The 21,625-nt window shown below is 43.6% G+C and overlaps 1 protein-coding gene across 3 annotated transcripts in view; it reads right to left on the bottom strand.

The window, feature by feature from the left end:
- The window catches only part of CD44 (CD44 molecule (IN blood group)), a gene marked incomplete at its 5' end in the record, with an annotated part of 88,529 nt that overhangs the window by 33,731 nt on the left and 33,173 nt on the right, over positions 1-21,625 (bottom strand). For 2 of the 3 annotated variants that reach the window (XM_081100436.1, XM_081100435.1), the window contains 4 exons: positions 7,866-8,093; positions 10,259-10,327; positions 15,570-15,703; positions 19,500-19,665. In XM_081100436.1, coding sequence (XP_080956562.1) covers positions 7,866-8,093; positions 10,259-10,327; positions 15,570-15,703; positions 19,500-19,665 — 597 coding nt within the window. Of the gene's footprint in view, positions 1-756; positions 895-7,865; positions 8,094-10,258; positions 10,328-15,569; positions 15,704-19,499; positions 19,666-21,625 lie in introns of all 3 variants that reach the window. The other variant, XM_081100437.1, reaches the window with a different exon arrangement.

Raw genomic sequence — 21,625 nt, 5'->3', positions numbered from 1 at the left:
TCTAGCATCATATCAGTGTACTGTAAAGGCAAATGAAAGCTACACTGCAGTCCCAACAATACTTGAGCATACAGGGATGGAAAAGTCAGTTAATTAAGAGAAGTCATAGCTAGCATTTGTTAGGCAACCCTTCTGATCGTCTAAAGTGGACAGACGGTAGCCAAGATTTGGAGAAATCTCCCTCTTCTCCTTTTGGAAGCAATCACAAGAAAGATGGAAACCCTCCACCTCTTATCCATGGTTACTGCAGAAGACATCTCTTTACAAAGGGTTTCGTACATTTTGAATCAGATTCACACTATCTTTTTGAAATGAACATTTGTCTTTTCATCTGTTAGTATCTACCCCAAGAATAGTTTCGCTGATCAAAATTTGCTATATTTTGTTAGCTCTAGCTAGGCTATTGTATTTTTCCTCCTGAAAAGTAAAAAAATGTCAAATGCCTTTAATCATTGTAGAATACCATTCAGAGTCAAAATTTTGTCTGTCATCAAGAAATACCTGGCTCCTTTTCACAATCCCCTTATTAGCCTCCTCCTGGGCTATCTTAATTCTATAGAGTGGAAAGAAGAAATGCGCTTAATAGTGCTATAAAATCAAACACATAGATCTCAGAGCTCATGATCCCTCTAACATCATTGAAAACATTTGTGAAACCAGAATGGACTGTAGACTTTGACAGTATCCCCAAAGTCAATGAGAATTACTGAAGACTGTCAAGAAAACCTATGAAACGAGATAATAATAACGCATTACCAGCCATTACTGTTGTTGTGTGAAGATGGTTCTTAGACTCTGATGGTTGAAACAACCATGAAAACCAATCCTCAGCTTCTCGCCTCTTGGTTGTAGTTTTGGGAGTTGTACCACTAGTGCTCATCAAAGCTGTTGCAGCTATAATTGAATGGATTGCTGAAAGGTTAATTATCAGTTCCTAAGAAATAGCATTGCATATGCTTTTACTCTTTATCTACTCAAGAGAATTATCTACACTTGATATAGATGGAGAAAAGAAAGGAAAAAAGCACAAAAGTTCCATTTATTTCAGAGGCCCAAATTGGAGTTCATAGGATGTCAGAGATAGAAGGGCCCTAAATTCATCTAATTCATGCTGCTCATCTCAAAGATGAGAAAACTGTGCTGTACAGATCGTGACTTGTGTGAAGTCAGAAAACTAAACAACAGAGAGGTCTCAGGAGGAGCATGAGAGCTGTCTTTGAGTTTTGAAAGGCTATCATGTGAAAAAGGAATTAATTTTTTTGTCTGTGCTCCCAAAAGTCTCAATTTGGACCTGTGGTGAGAATTTTGGGGAGATGACTATTCCTCCAAATGTTGAATTTAAAAAAGTTAATAATCTGAACTTCCCAACAATGAGCTTCTTCATGAAGAATGTTGTGCCCCATCATCAGAAAGATCACTTAGGAGGAAAGTTGTGTGAGAGATTAAATGATTGGAAGTTTTGATGGAACTAGACCATTTAAGATCTCCAGATCTGAGCATCTAGGATTCTAAAACCCAGCTCTTCATCTTAGCCCTTCATCTGCTGCACATTCTATCTTGGCCAAGCAATATCATTCTCCAAGAATTTGGGATATGATATATCTGTGAGCAATTCCAGACACATAATCCCAAATACACAGAAGGATGACACAAGAAGTGAAAAATGGGGGGAAAAATGCCTTTCTGCTTTTTCCATTTAGAGTCCAAATCCTCTAGCAATCTTGCCATGGTCACGTTTTATATTGACACTATATTTTGCACAACAGAGCAGGACATTTTGAGTTCCAATTTTGAAAAGAGGAAAATCAATCAGGAAAGACAGAGATGAAGTAACCCAATGATCTCACTAACAAGACCAGAAGCAAGAGTCATGACTTGAAAACGATTAAAGACTGCCATTTCTGTAATCATGACGTGCAGCAGGAGAACATTAGATAATGAGGACAAACTGAAAAAAGTTCAAGCAGAGAGACTGACACCATCATTAAATTCCCAAATACAAAGGTAAGGTGAATTAGATTCCATTTTTCAGCTATCAAGAAAGTCCAGAAATGACCCGAGGTGAAACATTGATAAGACTATATCCTTCACAGTGTTTACCCTATGAAGATAAACATTTCAAACATTTAAAATTAGAATATTCTTTACTCTGCAATATCTACCCTTATTAGCCTCCTCCTGGGCTATCTTAATTCTATAGAATGGAAAGAAGAAAATCAATCCTCCTTCCCCCACCCCCAGCCCCTCTCTCCAGCATTATCTTAATCACTATGATATGCAGTCATAACATTGGCACTATTTTCCTTACTTGAGCATTTGTCAAAATAAGGGATATAGTTTATTCAGTGTCTTAACAGCTAAGCAAATGTAAAGGATGATTTTGATTACTCTCCTTCTGTAGAAAGAATACCTAATTATTTTGAAATATGACCTAATCCTCCATCAACGAAAGTTAATAAATGTAGACATGCTTGTAATCTCCCATTATTATAGTCTTTGAATCTTTTCCCACAAAAGCTCTCAGGTCAGAATACTTTGCAGGAGTTTAGGGTTAACAGTCAAAGATCCAGGGAGCTTGTTGGAGGCCTAGATTCTGATGTAAGGCAACAGGTCACTTCCTGCACTTTGCAGTTGAGGTGTTAGATGTCCGCATAATTATCTCAGGCCTACACGTTCCATCTGAAAATCAAGATTTTCCTCTATGATTATTGACTGTGATAATTAGCAGAAAGTAGGAGTATGCATTTTCTGATAAGCTTTTTTTTCTAGAGTGCTTGCTTTGAAGAATTCTTTTAAGGGAAGCCCCTCGAGAAACAATAATTCTGATTATTTGGCATGTTGATTAGGAGTATCGGATAGTATCCCGGACTCATAAATGAGATGGTACCAGGCCCTGTTCTCACTAACAATCACGACGGAGCATCAGCAGAAAATGATAACGGATGTCCTTTTCCTCAACACTGAAATACTTGGCATCAGGACAACAAATAAGCAGAAGGCATAATAGCTTACCTGTTGTTGCTGTTGTTTGATCCTGAGTCTCAGGCTGTGAATTATCAAACCAAGACCATATCTAATCAATGTGCTCCTGAGCCGCTGCATGGCTGTTGGAGTGCACAGTGGAAGTAATTGAATCAATCATGAAAACATCGTGTAGTGAGGTCTTTCTACAAAGCCTTTACTCTTAGTTCTGTCTATACATAATGTCTGTATCTATTATAGAATGAAGAGTAGAAAAGAAGGATCGAGGCCTGGTTTTACATTTCCACTCTCCTAAAGTCTCCTGGAATCCTATATATTAAAAGCCTAATATGCTAAGTTTCTGATCGGCCGTTCAACCAATCAAAGCATAATATGCTAATGATATACTAGGGCCGCTCAACCGCTCGCTATGACATGCACCAGGGGGCAGACACTCCGACCAATAGGTTAGTTTGCTGCTGGGGTCCGGCCTGGAGCCCTCCCGCAGTCCCTCCCTGGCTGGCCAACCTCCCGCATCCTTCCCCGGCCCCGATCACGCACCAGTGGGGTCCCTCGGCCTGGCCTGTGCCCTCTCGCAATCCGGGACCCCTCGGAGGATGTCAGGGAGTCGGTTTCGGCCCAATCCTGCAGGCCAGGCAAAGGGACCCCACTGGTGCACGAATTCGTGCATTGGGCCTCTAGTCTTAGGATAACGTTGGAAATGCAAATTCTCTATAGGTATCAATTCAGTGCTACTCATTCTTCAAATGGAATCCCCTGAATACAGGCTCAGGGAGAAATCAAGCAGCAACTTAATAAGCTATGATGGAAAGAGATTTTTATATGTACTTGACTGGGTGATTCAGCTATGCACTAAAGATCTTCAACACAGAATTTCATAAAGTTGCTTTTATTCATCTATTTTTGGAGTGTCTTAAGAGATGCACCCCCTTTTGGGTCTATCATTTTACCCAGGTAGCTCGTGATGACAACTGGCATTTGAAAGCTCTACTGACACTCATTAACCTCAAGTCAAGCTTTATACTTTATGTAAGTCAAGCAGGAACTTTGCAAAGGGTATGTGTTCAACGTGTTGAAATCAGATCTCAAGCATCCATCCATCACTTTCTGTAACTTTTAATTCTAATTCAGAATGTCTTTCCAGAAAGGAAAAACAAATTTTCTCAAGTTAAAAAAAAAATTCTGGACTCTGTTCAAATTAGAGAAAGGATAATTGGTAATATTTTACAATTTGAAATATTTCATTTGACTCTCAAGTTGGACTGAATCCAAAACATTTCCCTATAGGTGAAGAATGTCAAATAGCACCAGAATAAACATCTAAACCACTTGTGAAAATCTGATAAAAGCTATGACTTTTTTCTTTAAAAAACTGATCCTGCACATACACATTCTAAAATTTTTGCATATTATTTCAGGTGGTCTTGTATACTGTATGGCTGTCATTGACTCTACTGGCAGTCAATGAATTCCTGGTTAAAAACTTTGTATACAGGCCAAATGTCAACCACCTGCACAATATATTCTATGCTACCAAGGACACACTTGCTCAGAATAAAGAGTAGAGAGATAGGAGCCAATTTCACCAATGATGCCCTCAGATAAACCTGCGCATTCCCTAAAAAATTTGCAGACATCCCATTCTCACCTCAGAAACTAAATAAAGATGCATAACTCATGCTACCCTCACCCTATACCAGTGGTTGGCAAACTGTGGCTTGCGAGCCACATGCGGCTCTTTGACCCCTTGAGTGTGGCTCTTCCACAAAATACCACGTGCGGGCGCTCATGTACAGTGCGACTGAAACTTTGTGGCCCATGTGCAGAAGTCAGTATTTTGTGGAAGAGCCACACACAAGGGGCCAAATAGCCGCATGTGGCTCGCGAGCCACACTTTGCTGGCCACTGCCCTACACCAAGTAGAGGCCAACAGGAAGTAAACATACAGGAGCAATATAGAAATTGGCATTATTTTTTGTCTTCCTGAAAGGCGTTATCAGAGATTTGGGGGAAAAGGAAAGAGCTACTGCCTAGCCAGCAGAGTTTCCAATTCCCCCCCACCCCACCCAAGTAAGCCATGCCAGACCAAAAATATATATATATATATCAAAAACATTCTTTGACACCCAGAAAACAAGGAAATAGAGTGCTCCTATTTAGGAGCTGGTTTCCTGAATGAGTATAGGTTTCTGGATTCCAAAGAATTCCAGATCACAGATAGGAAAGGAGCTGATGACATGCCTCCAGGAGGGCTCTTCCAAAAATAACACTTACAGTAAAAGGGCTGCTGGCAATCAAAACCTACCCAGATGGCTGTTCTTATTGGCTTTCCCTACTGCCCACCCACTAAGGACCCTTAAGGAAGGGATGAGCCCGCCAAGCCAAAGAGCAATTCTAGGTACTCAGCCAACCCTCCTCTTGACCTCTGCCCTCCTGCACGCATTAGGGAGGATTCGCAATCACTCCCTCTCACCAAGTTCCAACTCTCAATCCAACAGTCATGACGTTTTCCTCACTGGGCTTAAAAAATGTGGTGTATTTAGGAACTCCCCACTGCTAACTTTTCTAGTTTGTTAGATGCCACTTTCAAGTTTCTCCCTGAATCCTATAGCATTTCAGTCACTCTGGGGTTAGCCCTGGCCTCACTCTAGTGGACAAGTGAGTCCCCCCCTCTCTCTCTCTCTCTCTCTCTCTCTCTCTCTCTCTCTCTCTCTCCCTTAACTACTAAAAGAAACTTAGCTAAGTGCTCTGGAAAGAAGAAAGCACAATTCTCCTCTCAACACAAATCCTGAGTTACGTTTCAGCAAACAGAGCACACTCCTTCCTTGCTTTCTGAACAGTGGATAAGCCCCATGAAAGTAGGTCCAACTCAGAGTCCTCAGGAATGGGGGCAGCGTCTGGCACAGAGAAGACCTCAAGTACTGGTTGAATGAATGACTAGCTTACTAATAACCCTTCCTTCCTTCTATATCACTCTCTAAGAATATGGTCTACTGGCTCCTAAGCATTCGAATAAGCCCATTACATAATAGATATTCAATATTTGTGGACTAACAGGCAGAAAAAGTACTAAAAGACGGGCTATGAATGTTTCTTAAATGTGCTGACTGGCTACCTTAAAGCACAGGTGAACTACTCCCTATTTTAGATAGTTACTAGCAACTGGAATGTTAACTTCGTCTAGTTCCCACAAGATATAGTTTGTCAGGATTTTCTTCTTTGGGAAATGGAAGTTTAGGGTATAAACATGACCTGCCTCCTGCTGAGACCAGTAACTGCTGCCTGCCAGCATCTGACAAGATGAGCGTGTGATGATAAGGACCTTCAGCAGGGCTACTTTAAGGGCAGGGAAATCAAGGAGCACCAAGTAGCCAGCAGCACGGCCAGCTTGGTCTGCAAAAGTTTCTCTCAAGAAAGGTTGTCTGTGGGACTACAAACAAGGAGTGACCAACAGCTGGCTCCAGAGAGCCAATATTCTGGGAAAACATGGGCAATTTGCAAGTGCCTGCTTTTTGAAATGCTTCAAAGAATCTGCAGAAGATGACCAGGACCCTAAACCAACGTGCACCACTCACTCAGCAAGCTGCTAATAGAAATTTAATCCACGGCTGAGCAAGCAACCTTACATTGACTCACGGGGTTTTGGAAGTTTCCTGGCTTCTGGGTGACACGGGATGGAAAGGGTCCTGTCTCGTCTCCAGCGTTCACAGCCCAGTAAATCTCTGCCTCATTCTTTGGAGAGCAGAGTTCCACCCCTCACGAGCCATCGCCAGGAAAAGAGCAAATCCACACCATACTAGGAAAGCGACTCAAGAGGAGACGCCCTGCCTGAGTTTGAATAATCTTCCACGGAAGGAACACAGCCACTCCGGAAGCATGTTTTAAAACAAACCCTGGGGGCAAAGCCAGGAGGAAAGCGAAGGAAGAGACAAGAGGGAGACGTAAACGCTTCCCAATGCAAGCGGAAGCACAAGGGGCCCAAACCCAGAGACCTCGAAGGCACTGCTTCCATATTCCCACCCTCCCTGCCCCAAGGTAATGAATGACCCTCACAAACCAGGAGCCTTCCCCTACAGCTGGCATATAAAACTCTTAAGCAGATTTCATGTGATCAGATAACTCCTCCAGCTATGTTTCCCTAGACCCGTGGTCGGCAAACTGCGGCTCTTTGGCCCCTTGAGTGTGGCTCTTCCACAAAATACCACGTGCGGGAAAACACGTACAGTGCCATTGAAACTTCGTGGCCCATGTGCAGAAGTCGGTATTTTGTGGAAGAGCCATACTCAAGGGGCCAAAGAGTCGCATGTGGCTCACGAGCCGCAGTTTGCTGACCACTGCCCTAGACCAAAAAACAAAGAAATTGTTCAGAAATCCTGGGTGATGAATATGACTGAGTATTATATAGTCAACAACATGAGTATAAATCAGGGTAAAATAGAAAAAAGATGAAGTTAAGAGAAACAGAAAGGAGCCAATGGCTTGTATGCACCTGCCGTGAGAGCCCCGCTTAGGAAAGTCTCACCCAGAGGTGGGTAAGAACCAGTGGGAAACATGCAAAACTGAGAGCCACTTCTGTATCAGGCTTGATGTCACCCTATCGCTGGGACAAAAGAATAAGGAAAGTTCTAGAAGAAAACTTTTGACATGGCGCTTCGTATCCCACGGTTAAGAAACACAGAGTTGCAGGTGAAGAAAAAAAGAGACTGTTGGCAGTCTCAGTCAGTGCACACGGCACTGACAGCCTGCACAGCCCACCTCCCCAACGCCGTCACCAGCTTCCAGACCGGAGACACGCTGCGTGGGCGTGCATATCACTCAAGAAGGACCAAGATGGTTTTGCCAATGAATCACTCGTGGGAAGCCCAGTGATTCGCTGTCCTTACTGGTGTCGGGGGTCTCCTCCGGGTAGTAGGACACTCCGGGACTGTCTTGGTCTTGGGTCGGGTGAGCAGTCGGAAAGTGGGTGTGGATGATGTAACTTTCTGGAGTGCTTCTTTCACCGTAGGACCCACTGCTGGTGTCATAGTCAGCAGTAGTGTTGTTGATGTCATCAGGGTTAGTTCTGTATTCGCCCTTCTGGGTGTAGCGGGTACCATCCCGGTTAACAATACCTGGGGGAGAGAGAGAAGGCCCTTTTAGGAGGTGGCAGCTGACACTTTCTGAGTATAGAAAAGACTGTGAATTATCACCTAAGATGGTGACTGTAAAGCTACTTTTCTTTTTTATTAGGAAAAGCAACACCTAAACTACCTGTCTAGTGGGGGGATGTGTGGCTGAAGCATTGAGAAGAGTGCACACTCCCCTGACCACTCACGCACCTGGAAAATGAAGAGGGGAAAAGAGATTGTGTTTGGGAGTTGCCCTCTTGGGATTCCAGTGCTGTGTGGCTCCAGGCAAGGTAGGTACCTCTCTGAGCTTCAGTTTTGTCATTCCGTTATGAGCATAATTAATATTGTGTGTAAAGTGCTTGCACAGTACTCAAAATATAGTTGGTGCTCAGTAAGTGATAAGTCTCCTGCCTGGTTCCTATTGCCCTTCTCAAGAACATGTCAACTTTGTGCTATTAGTTCCACCGATTTCCAGAGAGGATAAGAGGGAGGAGACACAGAGGCTATTAGCATCAGCAGGGAATATATAGTTGCAAACTCACACAAAAATTAGATTTTCTTCCTAAGGGTCCAATTTTGTCAGTTTAAGTGAATCCCTACTCCTGGATCAGAAATTATCATGCTTGAGTACTGACAAAGCCTCTGTCATCCTCAATGAAATTCAACCTTGAAATTAGGAAGCACAGATGTATATTAAGATCAAAATCGTTGGTTTAAACAAGAAAATGACTAGAACGGACAGGAGGAGGAAACGCAAGGATGAATTCATTCATTGTTCTTCCCTGAAAGTATTTGCCGCCTTCAAACCCGGGCTACTGACTGCCCAAGTGTGCATTTATCTGAAGTTATTTTCTGCTGTATTGCACTGGAAGGACTGAAGATTCCTTTTGTCCACCTATCTAGCTTGCCCAAGTGGAACTATTCATAAAACGTAAATTTAAAAACATTCCAAAGTTTCAGTCACCCTGATAATCTCTGCAGATGAGAATCTGATAAGGAAATATGACCAAAGTTGCACAGGTCTGGACTTCAGAAGACATCTGTGGGGACCAAGGAAGTGGGACATTTATTGAGCATCTACTATGGACCAGGCACGCATTAGACATATGCTTTCTCTTAATTCTCAGGGGGAAAAGTCATATATGTTGTTTCATTACCCAGATGAGAAATGGAGGCTCAGAAAGAGTAAGTCGCTCCTCTAAGTCCGCCCAGGTGGTAAGGTACTGGGATTCCACACCAGGCATGACTGAGACAGCACATCTCACACCGAAGGCCTCCACTTCCTAGTGCAAGGCACAGGCCAGGGACAAATCCCTCCCTAACAGTGGGGGCTGGGTTTGTGTGGTCCGGGAAGATTCTTGCCCCCCTGCCACTGTCACCACTATTCCTAGGCACACGGAGAGGTCTGGCTCTTAGCAGGCAGACATCAGGCCTCCTCAGCACTGTCATACTTCTCAAGAAGTGAGGTTCAGAGGCAATAAGATCAGAGATAATAAGTCGACCTCTTTGAAAGTTTTGTCTGGGACACTGTTTTCTACAGTGCCAGATGTCTACGTCCGGGGATCACTTCAAATAATGTTGAATCACATATCAGGAAGTTTATACCCTTTATAATTATCTTTCAATACTCCAGTTAAATCCAACACAAAATCGTGGGGGCTAGAATGTCCCTATCCTACCTCTTAATAATCCCCCTCTGTGAGAGAGAACACAGCTCGGAGCCTTCAGCTGCTAGAATTTAAGAACATTATTTAATTTCCCCTACATTAAAATTTATTTTTAAGGGTACCTTCTAATGATGTCCAGGAATGCTGGCCTTTCATTTGCAGTGTGTGTGTGTGTGTGTGTGTGTGTGTGTGTGTGTGTTTAATCATTCTAAGTAGAAAAGAATGGGTCAATTAAATGAAAAAACCAACAACAACAAAAATCAATAATAGTGCTGTGTACATAGAAGTGCCCCAAAAAAGTGAGAGTGGTTTTCAAATGACAGAAGTTTGAGAAACAGTGCATTTGGTAAACCAGATAGAAGTTTCAAGCCATCGAAGAAAAAGAGGAAGGTCTGGCTCTTAGCAGACCTGCTATTCTAGTCAGATATAAAACATTGAAAATGCACTTGATCCCTTTCCCAAGAACAAGGAAAGGCAACCAAAGTTGGAAGAGATACGTACTGATGGATACCTCTCCGTCGAAGGCATTGGTCAGGTTTGTGATTGCGGTACAATCTTCTCCTTGCGGTGCTAGGAGGTAAAAAAGAAAGAAGGCATGAGAACTCCAAAAAGTATGAGCAAAATCAATTCCCATTTCTTTTAGTTAATTAGGATGGAGTTTCATTATAACTTATGGCAAGTATTTTCCTTTTCTGAAATTTGGTGAAGTCTCCTGGGAACCTCTCTGGCCTTTGTGATGCATTTTTCATTTTTATTTTGCTTTACACATTTTTTTGGAAGCTCACTTGTTATTCTTCCCATCCCAACAAATTCATTCATTAACAAATACCTATGTTCTATATCAGGCATTGTGGAAGGCTGGGGGTACAACGATGAATAAGATAGGCATGGTCTTTCTCTAATGAAGCGCACGTTAGCGTTGCTTGTCAGCAAAGAGCAAGGAATAAAGGAATGGATGGATGGATGGATGGATGGATGGTTGGTTGGATGGATGGGTGAATGGAGGCAGGCAGGCAGATTGCTATCACAAGGAAGGCTATTATCACAAATATTTTAAGTGCCCTGCCATACACCACTTGGTATCGTAACATTAGACAAAAACACAAGTTGAACAAAACAGGGTTTGGTTGCTTCCCAGTTCCTAGGAGATCTTTTCCCATAGATAAAGGGATGTCTTTTACCTGCCTATTTCTTTGGCCTCATTGTGAAACTGAAGGGCAACAAGTTTTAGGAAAAGCCCTTCTTGCAAAGGCTGATTCAAAGATTTCTCAGAAGAGAGACTCTTCAAAGAGAAAGTTGCCTCCTTGGGAAGTACATTCCTCACCATCCAATGTAAACTAGCCCCTCAACACTCCCCCATGCCTGTCACTATCACACATGGTCTGCTCTCATTTCTTCTTCTACCGCTACCTAAAATTATCATGTTCATTTTCCTCGATGACTGCTCATGGCACATCTCCCAACCCCTACCATCTGCTGCACACCCACCTCAACATGAGTAGGAACCTTATCTGTCTTGGCCAGGATATTTATGGGGGCAGAGAGAGGCTCAAATATTTGTTGAATGAATGAAAAAGGAAAAAACGTCCATTCTTCTAGTAAACACACCTAAGATGGAAACCCCCAAATAGTCCGCAAATATAAACAGGTCAAAAAACATTTAGGTAAACCCTGAATGGCAATGCCATGAGAAATAATTAAAGGCAACTCCAGATAAATCAGTCCATGTATTCATTATTTTAGGTATTTACTTAACACATAATAAAAAGGAAGCCAAAAAAAAAAATGTTCTTGTCCCTGCTTTTGAGGAATTCACAAGATCATGAAGGGCAATAATAATTAACATTCTTTAGATTTTTATAGTTTTCAAAATATTTTTCCAATAAATCCCTCATTTAAGAATCAGGGCAAAAAGTCGATCTAGGTGATATTGAAGAGCATCTACCCAATCTGCCTGGGGCGGGGCGGGGGGGGGTGGGGGGAGAGACACCACCAGAACTGGCCTGACCTGTGACATGCTTCTGACATTGTTACATTATACAGGCCTAGACTCTGACCTTGGATTATGACTTCTTAATGGCAGGAATGGAAGAACACCCCGCTCCCCCCAAATTCAAACATAATTGCAGGTTACACTGGGAATTTCTAGGAGTTAAGTTGTAATAGAAGGGGGCATGATGTCAAAAACTCTAAGAGAGTTTTGTAAATGATTAGAGCATTTGTTCAAATGGACCCCCTTCATGCTGCAATTCACCTTAACTCCTATGAAGAACATCAAATCTGGCAGGCACACTGGCAGGATGGTGACCCAAATGTGCAATCAATACATTCATGCTCCCGTGTCAGACAGCAGGGCCTCATTAGAAGGCCTTTCATTCTGTTTAATGAGCATTGTGTTGCTGGGAGAAACAGGCCTGGTGGGGTCTTACTGAACCTAAAGATGTGTTAGAAAGACTCTGAGGTGAGCTTCCTGGTGGTCTCAAAACCTTGCCTCCACTGCACCAAAAACAGCCAAGGAAATGTTAACTATTCTAGCCCATCACTCGGCCCCAGATAGAAAGATACCTTCCTCAATGCCTGATACATTCTAGGTATCCCATAAATATTTGTTCAATAAGTGAGTGAATGAATAAACAAGTAAATATAGAATCTTCCCTAAATTTCTCCTTCAAAAGCGAAGCATTTTATTCAAAGCCAACTTTAAAAATGAACTCATTCAAGTGAGTCCTCTGTTGTTTACACAGAAGCCACCAGGCTCATGCTGGGCCTGCTCGCTGACAGATGAGGCAATAAAAATCACCAAGCCTTTGCAGGGTCTGCCTTATTTTCATTTGTAAACCACAGGCTGTGTTTTATGAAAACATTGCTGAAATTGTAAGCATGCAGAAGCTATCTGCTAAGATTGAGCTGGCTTTGGTCCCTGCATCCAGTTTGCCAGGGGAGGGGCGTGGAGCGCATCACTGGGGCCTGCTGGTAGTTCTCAGGCTGAGCTGGATGCAAGGATCTTTCCACTGAGATCCGCCACATTGTGCAGAGGTTATCAAGATCTGTAGCTCACTGAATATCCCCATCATCTGACTCTCAGCCAAGACAGTTTAATGAAAGCAGTTTATCTTTCGATAAACATTCTTCTTAACGTCTTCACTTTTTGTCTTTGTTGCTTCAACAAGATTAACTCTCAAGATAAGAAATATGGTCCCCTGCTCTCTCTCATTCCACTCTGCCCTGCACAGTGCTCAGCGCGCATAGCCAATCAACCAACAGACTTAAAAACTTCATGAAAAACTTATAAAAGCAGCCTGCCCATACCGAGTAAATTGGGAAAAGAGAAAAAGATAAATGTCACTCTGAACTTCACGACGTTAATACAGCCACTTTGCTATGCAGTACACCCCCCGGGACTTCTCAACTTTTCACCGCCCAGAGAGGAGGGAAGTGAACAATACTCTTCACTCACTTCTCTGAGGACAGGCCCAATCTCTTGGGCAAAAATAAGGACCGGGAGAAAAGTCTCTGTAGTAACTTGCCTAGATGGCTTCATTTCCAGGCAATAAAACAAGGTGAGCTTCTACCTTTTTGAATTAAGGTTCTTTTCAGCAAGTGACAGCCACTTGTAAATCAGGTGAGACAATGTGGATATGCAACAGCATAATTTATTGCAGGCATTCACTCAACACAGCTCAGTGGGAGACAGAGCAGGCAGAACCCAGAGACACTCTAAGGCAGTGGTTCTCAACCTGTGGGTCGCGACCCCTTTGGGGGTCGAACGACCCTTTCACAGGGGCCACCTAAGACCATCGGAGAACACATATATAATCAGATATTGTTTTTGTGATTAATCACTATGCTTTCATTATGTTCAATTTGTAACAATGAAAATACATCCTGCATATCAGATAGTTACATGATGATGCATGTAGCAAAATTACAGTTATGAAGTAGTAATGAAAATAATTTTATGGTTGGGGGTCACCACAACATGAGGAACTGTATTAAAGGGTCGCGGCATTAGGAAGGTTGAGAACCACTGCTCTAATGTATGCAGTCTGGTGCTAGCACTTTTCCATAGGGCCACGCCCCTCACCTAAAGCACAGTCTTCCCAACTCTTCCATGAGCTCTGGCACTAAGATAAGCTAGCTAGACCACATGTGGCTCTGTGTCTATTTCCTTATTTTTTGCATGGGGTTTTTCTCATTCTCATGTCATTAGAATGGACATTCTGGGTATGGGTATGGGACCTGGGTATGGGCCATGTACTGTGTACCCTCAGGTGGACTAGCCTCCTTTTGGTCAAATGCCATTTGTGTTCTTTGTTCATATGACAGGGAGGAGTAGTCTACATTTTTCTCCTGATTTTGAATGTTCCTCCATAGGTTTAGTGACCTGTATATATTTTTGATCACTCCATTTCAACTAACCAGCCCTGGTAATTTCTCTTTCTCCTAAACTCTAGATTTCCCCTCGGAATTCTCACTCTGATCCCTACTGCTCATGCAACAGTGGGTGGCATGGCATAGTCTAAAGCTACTGATGTAATCCCAGAATTTCTTGGATTAAAAAGCCATGCAGATTGTATATTCTACTACCATATATAAAATCTGTTTGTCTCATAAAAATAATGCCCTAAGTCATTATCTAACAATATCTGTGTTTGTCTCATACTGAAAATGTCTTCAGTCACTTGCCAGCTAATTAAAGACAGGAAGTCTGCCCTTCCTGTCTTTAAGGGAAACTGGCACGCCAGGTAGAAGTGTCAAGTTTACCTGGTGTCTTTATCATCCCCTTCACACAACCTCAAACCTTTTGGGGGAGCAGAAGGCTCGGTTTGAGAAGGAAGACATTTGATGGTTGGCATTCAAAACATTCACATTTATGGGTTTGACCCTTCTCAAAAGACCCTGAAGATTCACGATGCAAAGAACTCTTTAGTGTTGCTGGGGCCTGTGAATTAGACTTGCAAACTTGTGTTTTTAGGCCAGTAGTTGGAAGCAATCCCCTTAGACAGGAAGGGGCCTAGGCAGCAGCCCAGCATGCACATTTTAAGGTCTTTCCTTATTCTCTAATTGTCAGGCCCCCAACTCTTGGGTAGGTAGGGACACTCGACAAGGTCAAAGGCGTACCCGTATGTCCTCCCAACCTTCTCTCCAGCCCCAACATATGATCAATACCTCTAAGCTAAGCCAGTTGCTTTGTACTCCCATGCTGTCCTTGGATTCCTGTAACCCCACCATCCAAAACCCTGAGTGACTTCCCATCACACTGAGAACTAAACCCAAACTCTCAACCGTGGCCTACAAGGCCGTAGGTGATCTGGCGCCTGCTTCCCTCTCCGACTTCATTCCTTGGCATTCTCTCCTCTGATCGCCTGGCCTCCCTGCTGTTTCCGGAACAGGCCACGATGCTCCCCACGCTGCCTGGCTTTGCACCGGCTACCCGCTCTGCTCGTGGCTCCCTCCTGCATTTCACGCAGGGTTTCTCCTCAGAGGCTCTTTCCCTGACCACCTTCTCGGAAGAAAGCTCCCCTAGCACTCTGAAGCCCCTTGCTCTGCCTTCCTTTTTACAGCTCTTCTCTCTCCCTAGCTTCAGAGAAGGTATTTCATATTTATTAGCTTACTGTTTGTTGGCCTCCCCAGCTTAGCAGGCAAGCACCCTATAGACAAGAATTTTCTCTCTCCTGCCGATGTTCCCCGAACATCTGGAAGCTCCGTGAACCCCCACGCAAGCCCAGATTGAACTGCTCTTGGCAATGCTGCCACGGGCTTGCCTGCCAAAAGCGATCCCAAACACAAAGGCAATCCACTTGGGACCAACCTGAAGCGTTGTAGCAGTAGGTGTCGTACTGGGAGGTGTTGGAGGTGAGGATGTACACCCCTGTGTTGTTTGCGGCACAGATGGGGTTGGGGTGGATGCGGGGAATCACCACGTGCCCTTCTATGAACCCGTACCTGCAAAAGAAACAGCAGCGGTTAGCCACCTGCGAGGCCGTGACGGTATCTCATCCCATCCCATCAAATGACATGCCATGCAGCGCAACGCTTCATTCAACTCACCCTGAAGGGATGTTTAAGGTTTCAGCCAGTGAGTTATGTGAAATCCAAAAATAACAGCAGAGGCAGCGTGAGAGGGATCAAGGCTGATAGAAACAAAGTGATTTCACTTAGGGCTCTATAAAAGCTTTTTTTTTTTTTAAAAAGGGATTCGTGAAAGAAAATAGTTTCAAATAAAAGTTGTGGTCAAGTCAGTTTAGACGAGCAGAAGGAAGTCCAAGTCACAGAAGAGAAAAGAATGACCACTTTATGATGTGGATCCACGGTGGCTCCCATGACTTTCATACTTTTTCAGAAAATGCATAAAATGACCAGCTCCCTTACGATAGAATTAGGTGGCTGATCACTTCAGCCCACAAATGTCAAATCTGCCTCATTTCCCATCCCCACGTTTCTCTCCCCACCTCGCCTTTTCCTGTGATCCCTTCATTCCAAACTCCGTTACTCTCCACACGAAGGCTTGTTCATATGCCAGATACATGAGCATTTCACTTCATGAACATCCCAGGCAGAATTTCATTGCCGTTGGAAGTAAATTGACCGTCATTAAAATAGGAGTAACAGCGATTAAGTCAGTAGATAGCAATGCCTCATTTAGCTCAGGAATTTTCCAGAAGCATCACAGCCAGAGAAGCACTTAAACTGCTCTGCCCCAACCAAGGTATTTCTGGGAGCATGTTGGAGCTGGAGACCCTTTCAGATAAAACATACAGCACCCAGCCTCTTCCATCAGCATCATGGTGGCTACTCACTGCACCATTTCTCCGGAATATAAATGCCCCAAACAAAAAATTTGCAAGGGACGAGGTGGTGGCAGGGGAAAGGCAGAGAAGGAGAAGCTAAATCCAGTAGGTTTTTTGAAAAATGCAAAGCTAAGGCACAGCTTTGATCCTTTTAATCTCTCCTGACGATAGCAACAATAGTGCATGACCCTGCAAGACCCGTGGAAATGGCTGTGAGTTTGAAATTTCCAAGCACATAGAACTCATTAAGTCTATGTTGCAATTGCAGCTTGCATGACTAATTCCTCATCTAAACAGACAGACTGGTTTCTCCAAAGACTCCTTAGCTTGGTGGGGGGAGGGGTCGCAATTAAATGTCAGTAAGTTTCCATATATCTGAGAATTGCTACTAATCAGGGTGGGGCAGACAGCTAAGGTTTTCTCATAGCCTGAGTCTCTGCCATCTGTGCTATGGCACATAGCTGATTCATTGCTACCTAAGTGAAATTATGGAAATGCGTTTTGCAATGCTTACTTTCAGCTATGGGTGGAACCATAGATTTCTTTGGCACAGTGTTTCTCTTTTTCTTTTTTAAATGATAATACCTGGTGAGCCTACTCCCATCCCACCCTCACTGCATGCACCAAGTCTGTTGTACACTGACAATCTAGAACAGCGGTTCTCAACCTGTGGGTCGCGACCCCTTTGGGGGTCGAACAACCCTTTCACAGGGATTGCCTAAGACCATCGGAAAACACATATGTAATTACATATTGTTTTTGCGATTAATCACTATGCTTTCATTATGTTCAATTTGTAACAATGAAAATACATCCTGCATATCAGATATTTACATGACGATTCATAACAGTAGCAAAATTACAGTTATGAAGTAGCAACGAAAATAATTTTATGGTTGGGGGTCACCACAACATGAGGAACTGTATTAAAGGGTCGTGGCATTAGGAAGGTTGAGAACCACTGATCTAGAACCTACATTCCCTTTGTTAAGTTATTCTTGAGTTTTTGCCACATCACGTCGACGGCCAGTTTTGTGTGTCGCGGCCAGTTTTGGTGTCACACTGTACATTTGGGGATATTAACATTTACATGTGTGTGTATATTGCATGAGTAGGTTGCTGTTCACAGGGAGAAAAGAAATACTCAGCAAATCCGTGCATCATACCTGCATCTCCCCTTTGCTCTCAGTCCTTCCTTGGGGTTTGGTCATTAAAATCTTGCCCTGAGCTCAGGCAAAGTAGGACCTGAATCTGGATTCCTCCCCATGCCAGTGATGTGGCCCAGGGCGAGCTGGGGAACTTCTCTGAGCTTTTCTTGCTTCACCCATAAGTAGGGTAATATAATCTACCGTGGTGCCCTTCAAGGGTCAAGTGAGGGGTTGTGGACTCCAGCATCTGTGCACTCAATGATTGGGCAGTGGAAAGAGTAATAACTTCCCTCTTTTACAGCCTAGGGCAGTGGTTCTCAACCTCTGGGTCACGACCCCTTTGACGGTCGAATGACCCTTTCACAGGGGTCGCCTAAGACCATCCTGCATAGCAGATATTTACATTATGATTCATAACAGTAACAACATGACCGTTATGAAGTAGCAATGAAAATAATTTTATGGTTGGGTCACAACATGAGGAACTGTATTTAAAGGGCCAGAAGGTTGAGAACCACTGGCCTAGGAGAACATGTCTGTATTCTATAAGTAGGCCTTGTCTGCATTTCACAATCAAAATTCAGCTCACTAAATCCACTCCCTTAGTGGATTTCTCTTGCTGACCTAGTCCCAGCCATGTTTAAAAAATTAGTCTTGGGAATACAATCAATGGATGTGCTAACTGGTCTTCCTTCATTGCAGACCACAGCGCAGGGTGAGCAGCCAGCAGAGCTAGCTCCCTTTCTCTGCTCCTTTCATGTTCTCGCCAACATATCTCTGAATGCATACAGATGTCTTCTACAGCCGCTCTCTGCTTTAGAGCAATGCTGCGCGATACAACTGTCTGTGATCATGGACACAGTCTGTAATCAATGCTGTTCCATACAGGAGCCACTAGCCATTTGTGGCTAGTTGAGCACCTGAAATGTAGATTGCTGCAAGTTACTGTTGAAGACATAAAGGTTTTCCTTTTGAGCAAGAGCCTCCGCTACCGCTCATAAAGTGGGTATCTTACTCTCTAACCAAGGGCGGAGATTGATGTATTGAATGTTCCTGGTGTCATTCCATTGCAAAAGCACAGAAGGGGTAGCGGTGGACTGGGATGGAAACCGAGCAGTTGTTCGGATGACTTAGAGTGTGTCTAGTGGAAGCCAACCAAAGCATACACTTCACTGTGGCCTTCACCACAGCTTGCTCTTAAAGTGCACCCCTCCACCGAGGGTTTGAGGAAAGCTCCACGGAGCACGTGGTCTCCACAGAAGCCTCCCAGGAGGCCCTCCTGAGTCCCTCCCATTCTTTCCCAGTCGCTAGTAATTTGTCTTAATAATTTTCATGCCCCCCTTTTTTCAACCCTCTCAAACTAAAGCAACATAGAAGAGAAAGAAACAAACAGAAAGAGAAGGTTGCTTGAAAAATCTGCTTTAAGCCAAGTCTGCAGGGCCTAGACTCCGCCAGGCACATATTTATTTTAATCCCTGTTATTTGGTTTACGTTTTCTTGCGGTTCCGACAATAATATTGCACGTTTCTTCAAAGCCAGGAGAGCGCCATGTGGAAGCACGGCAGGCATTAGGATTCTGGCTGTTGACCCTTAATGGCCTCCTCTGGGCAGCCCCGCTATCATTTACAAGGGTGTCTTTAGAGGGCTTTAAATTTCCGCAGTCAGGCAAGTTCCAGATTGACGGGCCAAATTAATAGGTGAGGCCAATAGGCAATCACCCAATCAGATACCAGGGAGGAGCCTTCCCGGAGCTAAGCCCCACCCCCTCGGCCCAGACAGCCAGCACTCTCAGTGGGCTCTCACCTGCAGGTCTCAAACCCCGCTCGCCAGGCTTCCTCCATCTGGGCCATGGTGGGCAGGGTGCAATCGAAAGCCTTGCAGAGGTCAGCTGCCTCAGTCCGTGAGATGCTGTAGCGACCATTTTTCTCCACATGGAATACGCCTGCGTACCGGCAGGTTACATTCAAATCTATGGGATGAAACAAGAAATGTTAATATTCGTTTGCATACATAATGAGGGAGGGGTAAGAAGTTTGTTTTTGAGCAGCCTCGTTCAAAAAGCCAAATAAACTTCTCTACTGCTCCAACATTCCAAAGCACCATCACACTAGTGACTAGGCTCAAATCTGAGCTAAGACACAGTAAAGTCCCATCCCTCCGACTTCCTCTCCATCAATTGCTGCACAACAAACTCCTTTAAAAGCATATGATTGGGAGCGCTGCTAACCACGTTGGGTTTGGCGCTGCTTGCTTGAAATCGAATTTTGCTCAAACTCTTCAAATGTTGAATAAGCCTCAGTTTGTCTCTAATGGCGCAGCCACTTTAAAAGGCCATTTGACGGTTTCTTACAAAACTAAGCATTCTCTTACTATCTGATTCAGCGATCGCACTCCTGGGTAGTTCCACAAAGGAGCTGAGAACTTACGTCTACACAAAAACCTACACACAGCTGTTTGTTCACAATTGCCAAACTTTGCAATCAACCAAGATATCCCTCAATAAGTGAATGAATAAGTAAAAATAAAAAGCATATGACTTATGTCTGATTATTAAAGCAATACAAACTTGTTGAAAACTTACAAAATTCTGGAAAGGAAGGAAGTAAAAGCCAGTCCACCACTAAGAAAGCATGGCTAACATTTTAAACATTTTGTTGCATCTTCTTTTAGTTTGTTTTCTGAATATGTGTATGTGTGTTTCTAGTTAAAATAATACTAAATATACAATTTTAGATTTGGGAGTCTTTTCTCCCCACTTAATTTTATATTACGTGTATTTTCCCACAATCGTGTGGTCTTGCTCCCTTGCTTAGAATCTCCACGGGCTTCCGGCTCCACCCAGAATAAATAAGATCTTATCTGCTGATAAGATCTACGTGTTCTGGCTCCTATCTCCCTCTCTAAACTTTAAGTAGCTAGCTCTGCTCCAGGTACAGAGCATCCCTTCGGTTCCTTTGGGCATTCTGGGCTCTTTCCCACCTTCCAACATTCATATCTGCCTTTCCCTCTGTCTGGAATGTTCTGTCCTCGGATTATCCCATTCTTGTTTGTCAACTCCACATCACCTCTTAGCGTCCTTCCCTGAACACTCTAATCCAATTCTCGGCGCCTCCCTCACCTCACCTGGCGTTTGTGTCTTCACAGCAACGTGTTTATTTATTTGTGCATTTAGTTACTATCCATCTGCCCTTTCTGTGATGGAAGCTCCAAAAAAAAAGGAAAGGTCTTCCACTGGTTTACAGCTGTGTTCTAATGCCCACAACAGTACCTGACAGAGAGGGGATGCTCAACAAATATTGTTGAATGAATGAACGACTCATTAAAACATCTTCAAAAACACACTTGTAACATCTTGACAGGTAGGTCTGAGGCCTGATGTTTGCTCCCAAGAGTTAACGACATCCCCTAGGAAACCTAACTGCTATTCGTTGGTGAAAGTGATCTAAGCCAAGGACTTCTGGGAGTTTTGCAGATATTAATCTGAAATCTCAATAAGGAGCTGAACGATCGATCCTCTGGTTCCATAGGATCCTCTGTAACAATCTCAAAAGACTGAAAAGGCCTTCATTAAAATCTCATTATTTTTCTGGAACTGTTATCCCAGTGTGCACTTGAGTAAGCTCCAACACCGAAAGGTTACGTTATTGGCACCGTCCTGGTGAAGCCTAATTCCTCCTGAGCACTTCCTTGAGCCTCCAAGAGAGGAGGACTCCTGGATTCTTGCCGACAGTTCCTTGGGGACTGGTGGACCTTGTGCCAGACCAGGCATCACTGTGTTAGTTACGAGCCAGGTCTGGATTCCGACAGATCTGGCTTTAACTCAAACTCTCTCTCATGTGTGCAGGTCTGCAGATCATCAGGAAGATTCTGCATATTAATCAGCAAGAACATTGAGACTCAGAAAACTGAGTTGCCCAAGGAAGTGAGGA

Source organism: Myotis nattereri, assembly GCF_964212035.1.
Source record: "Myotis nattereri genome assembly, chromosome: 9".
Classification (NCBI taxonomy): Eukaryota; Metazoa; Chordata; class Mammalia; order Chiroptera; family Vespertilionidae; genus Myotis; species Myotis nattereri.
The sequence above is the reverse complement of the archived record's forward strand: the minus strand, read 5'-3'. Positions and strand labels throughout refer to the sequence as shown.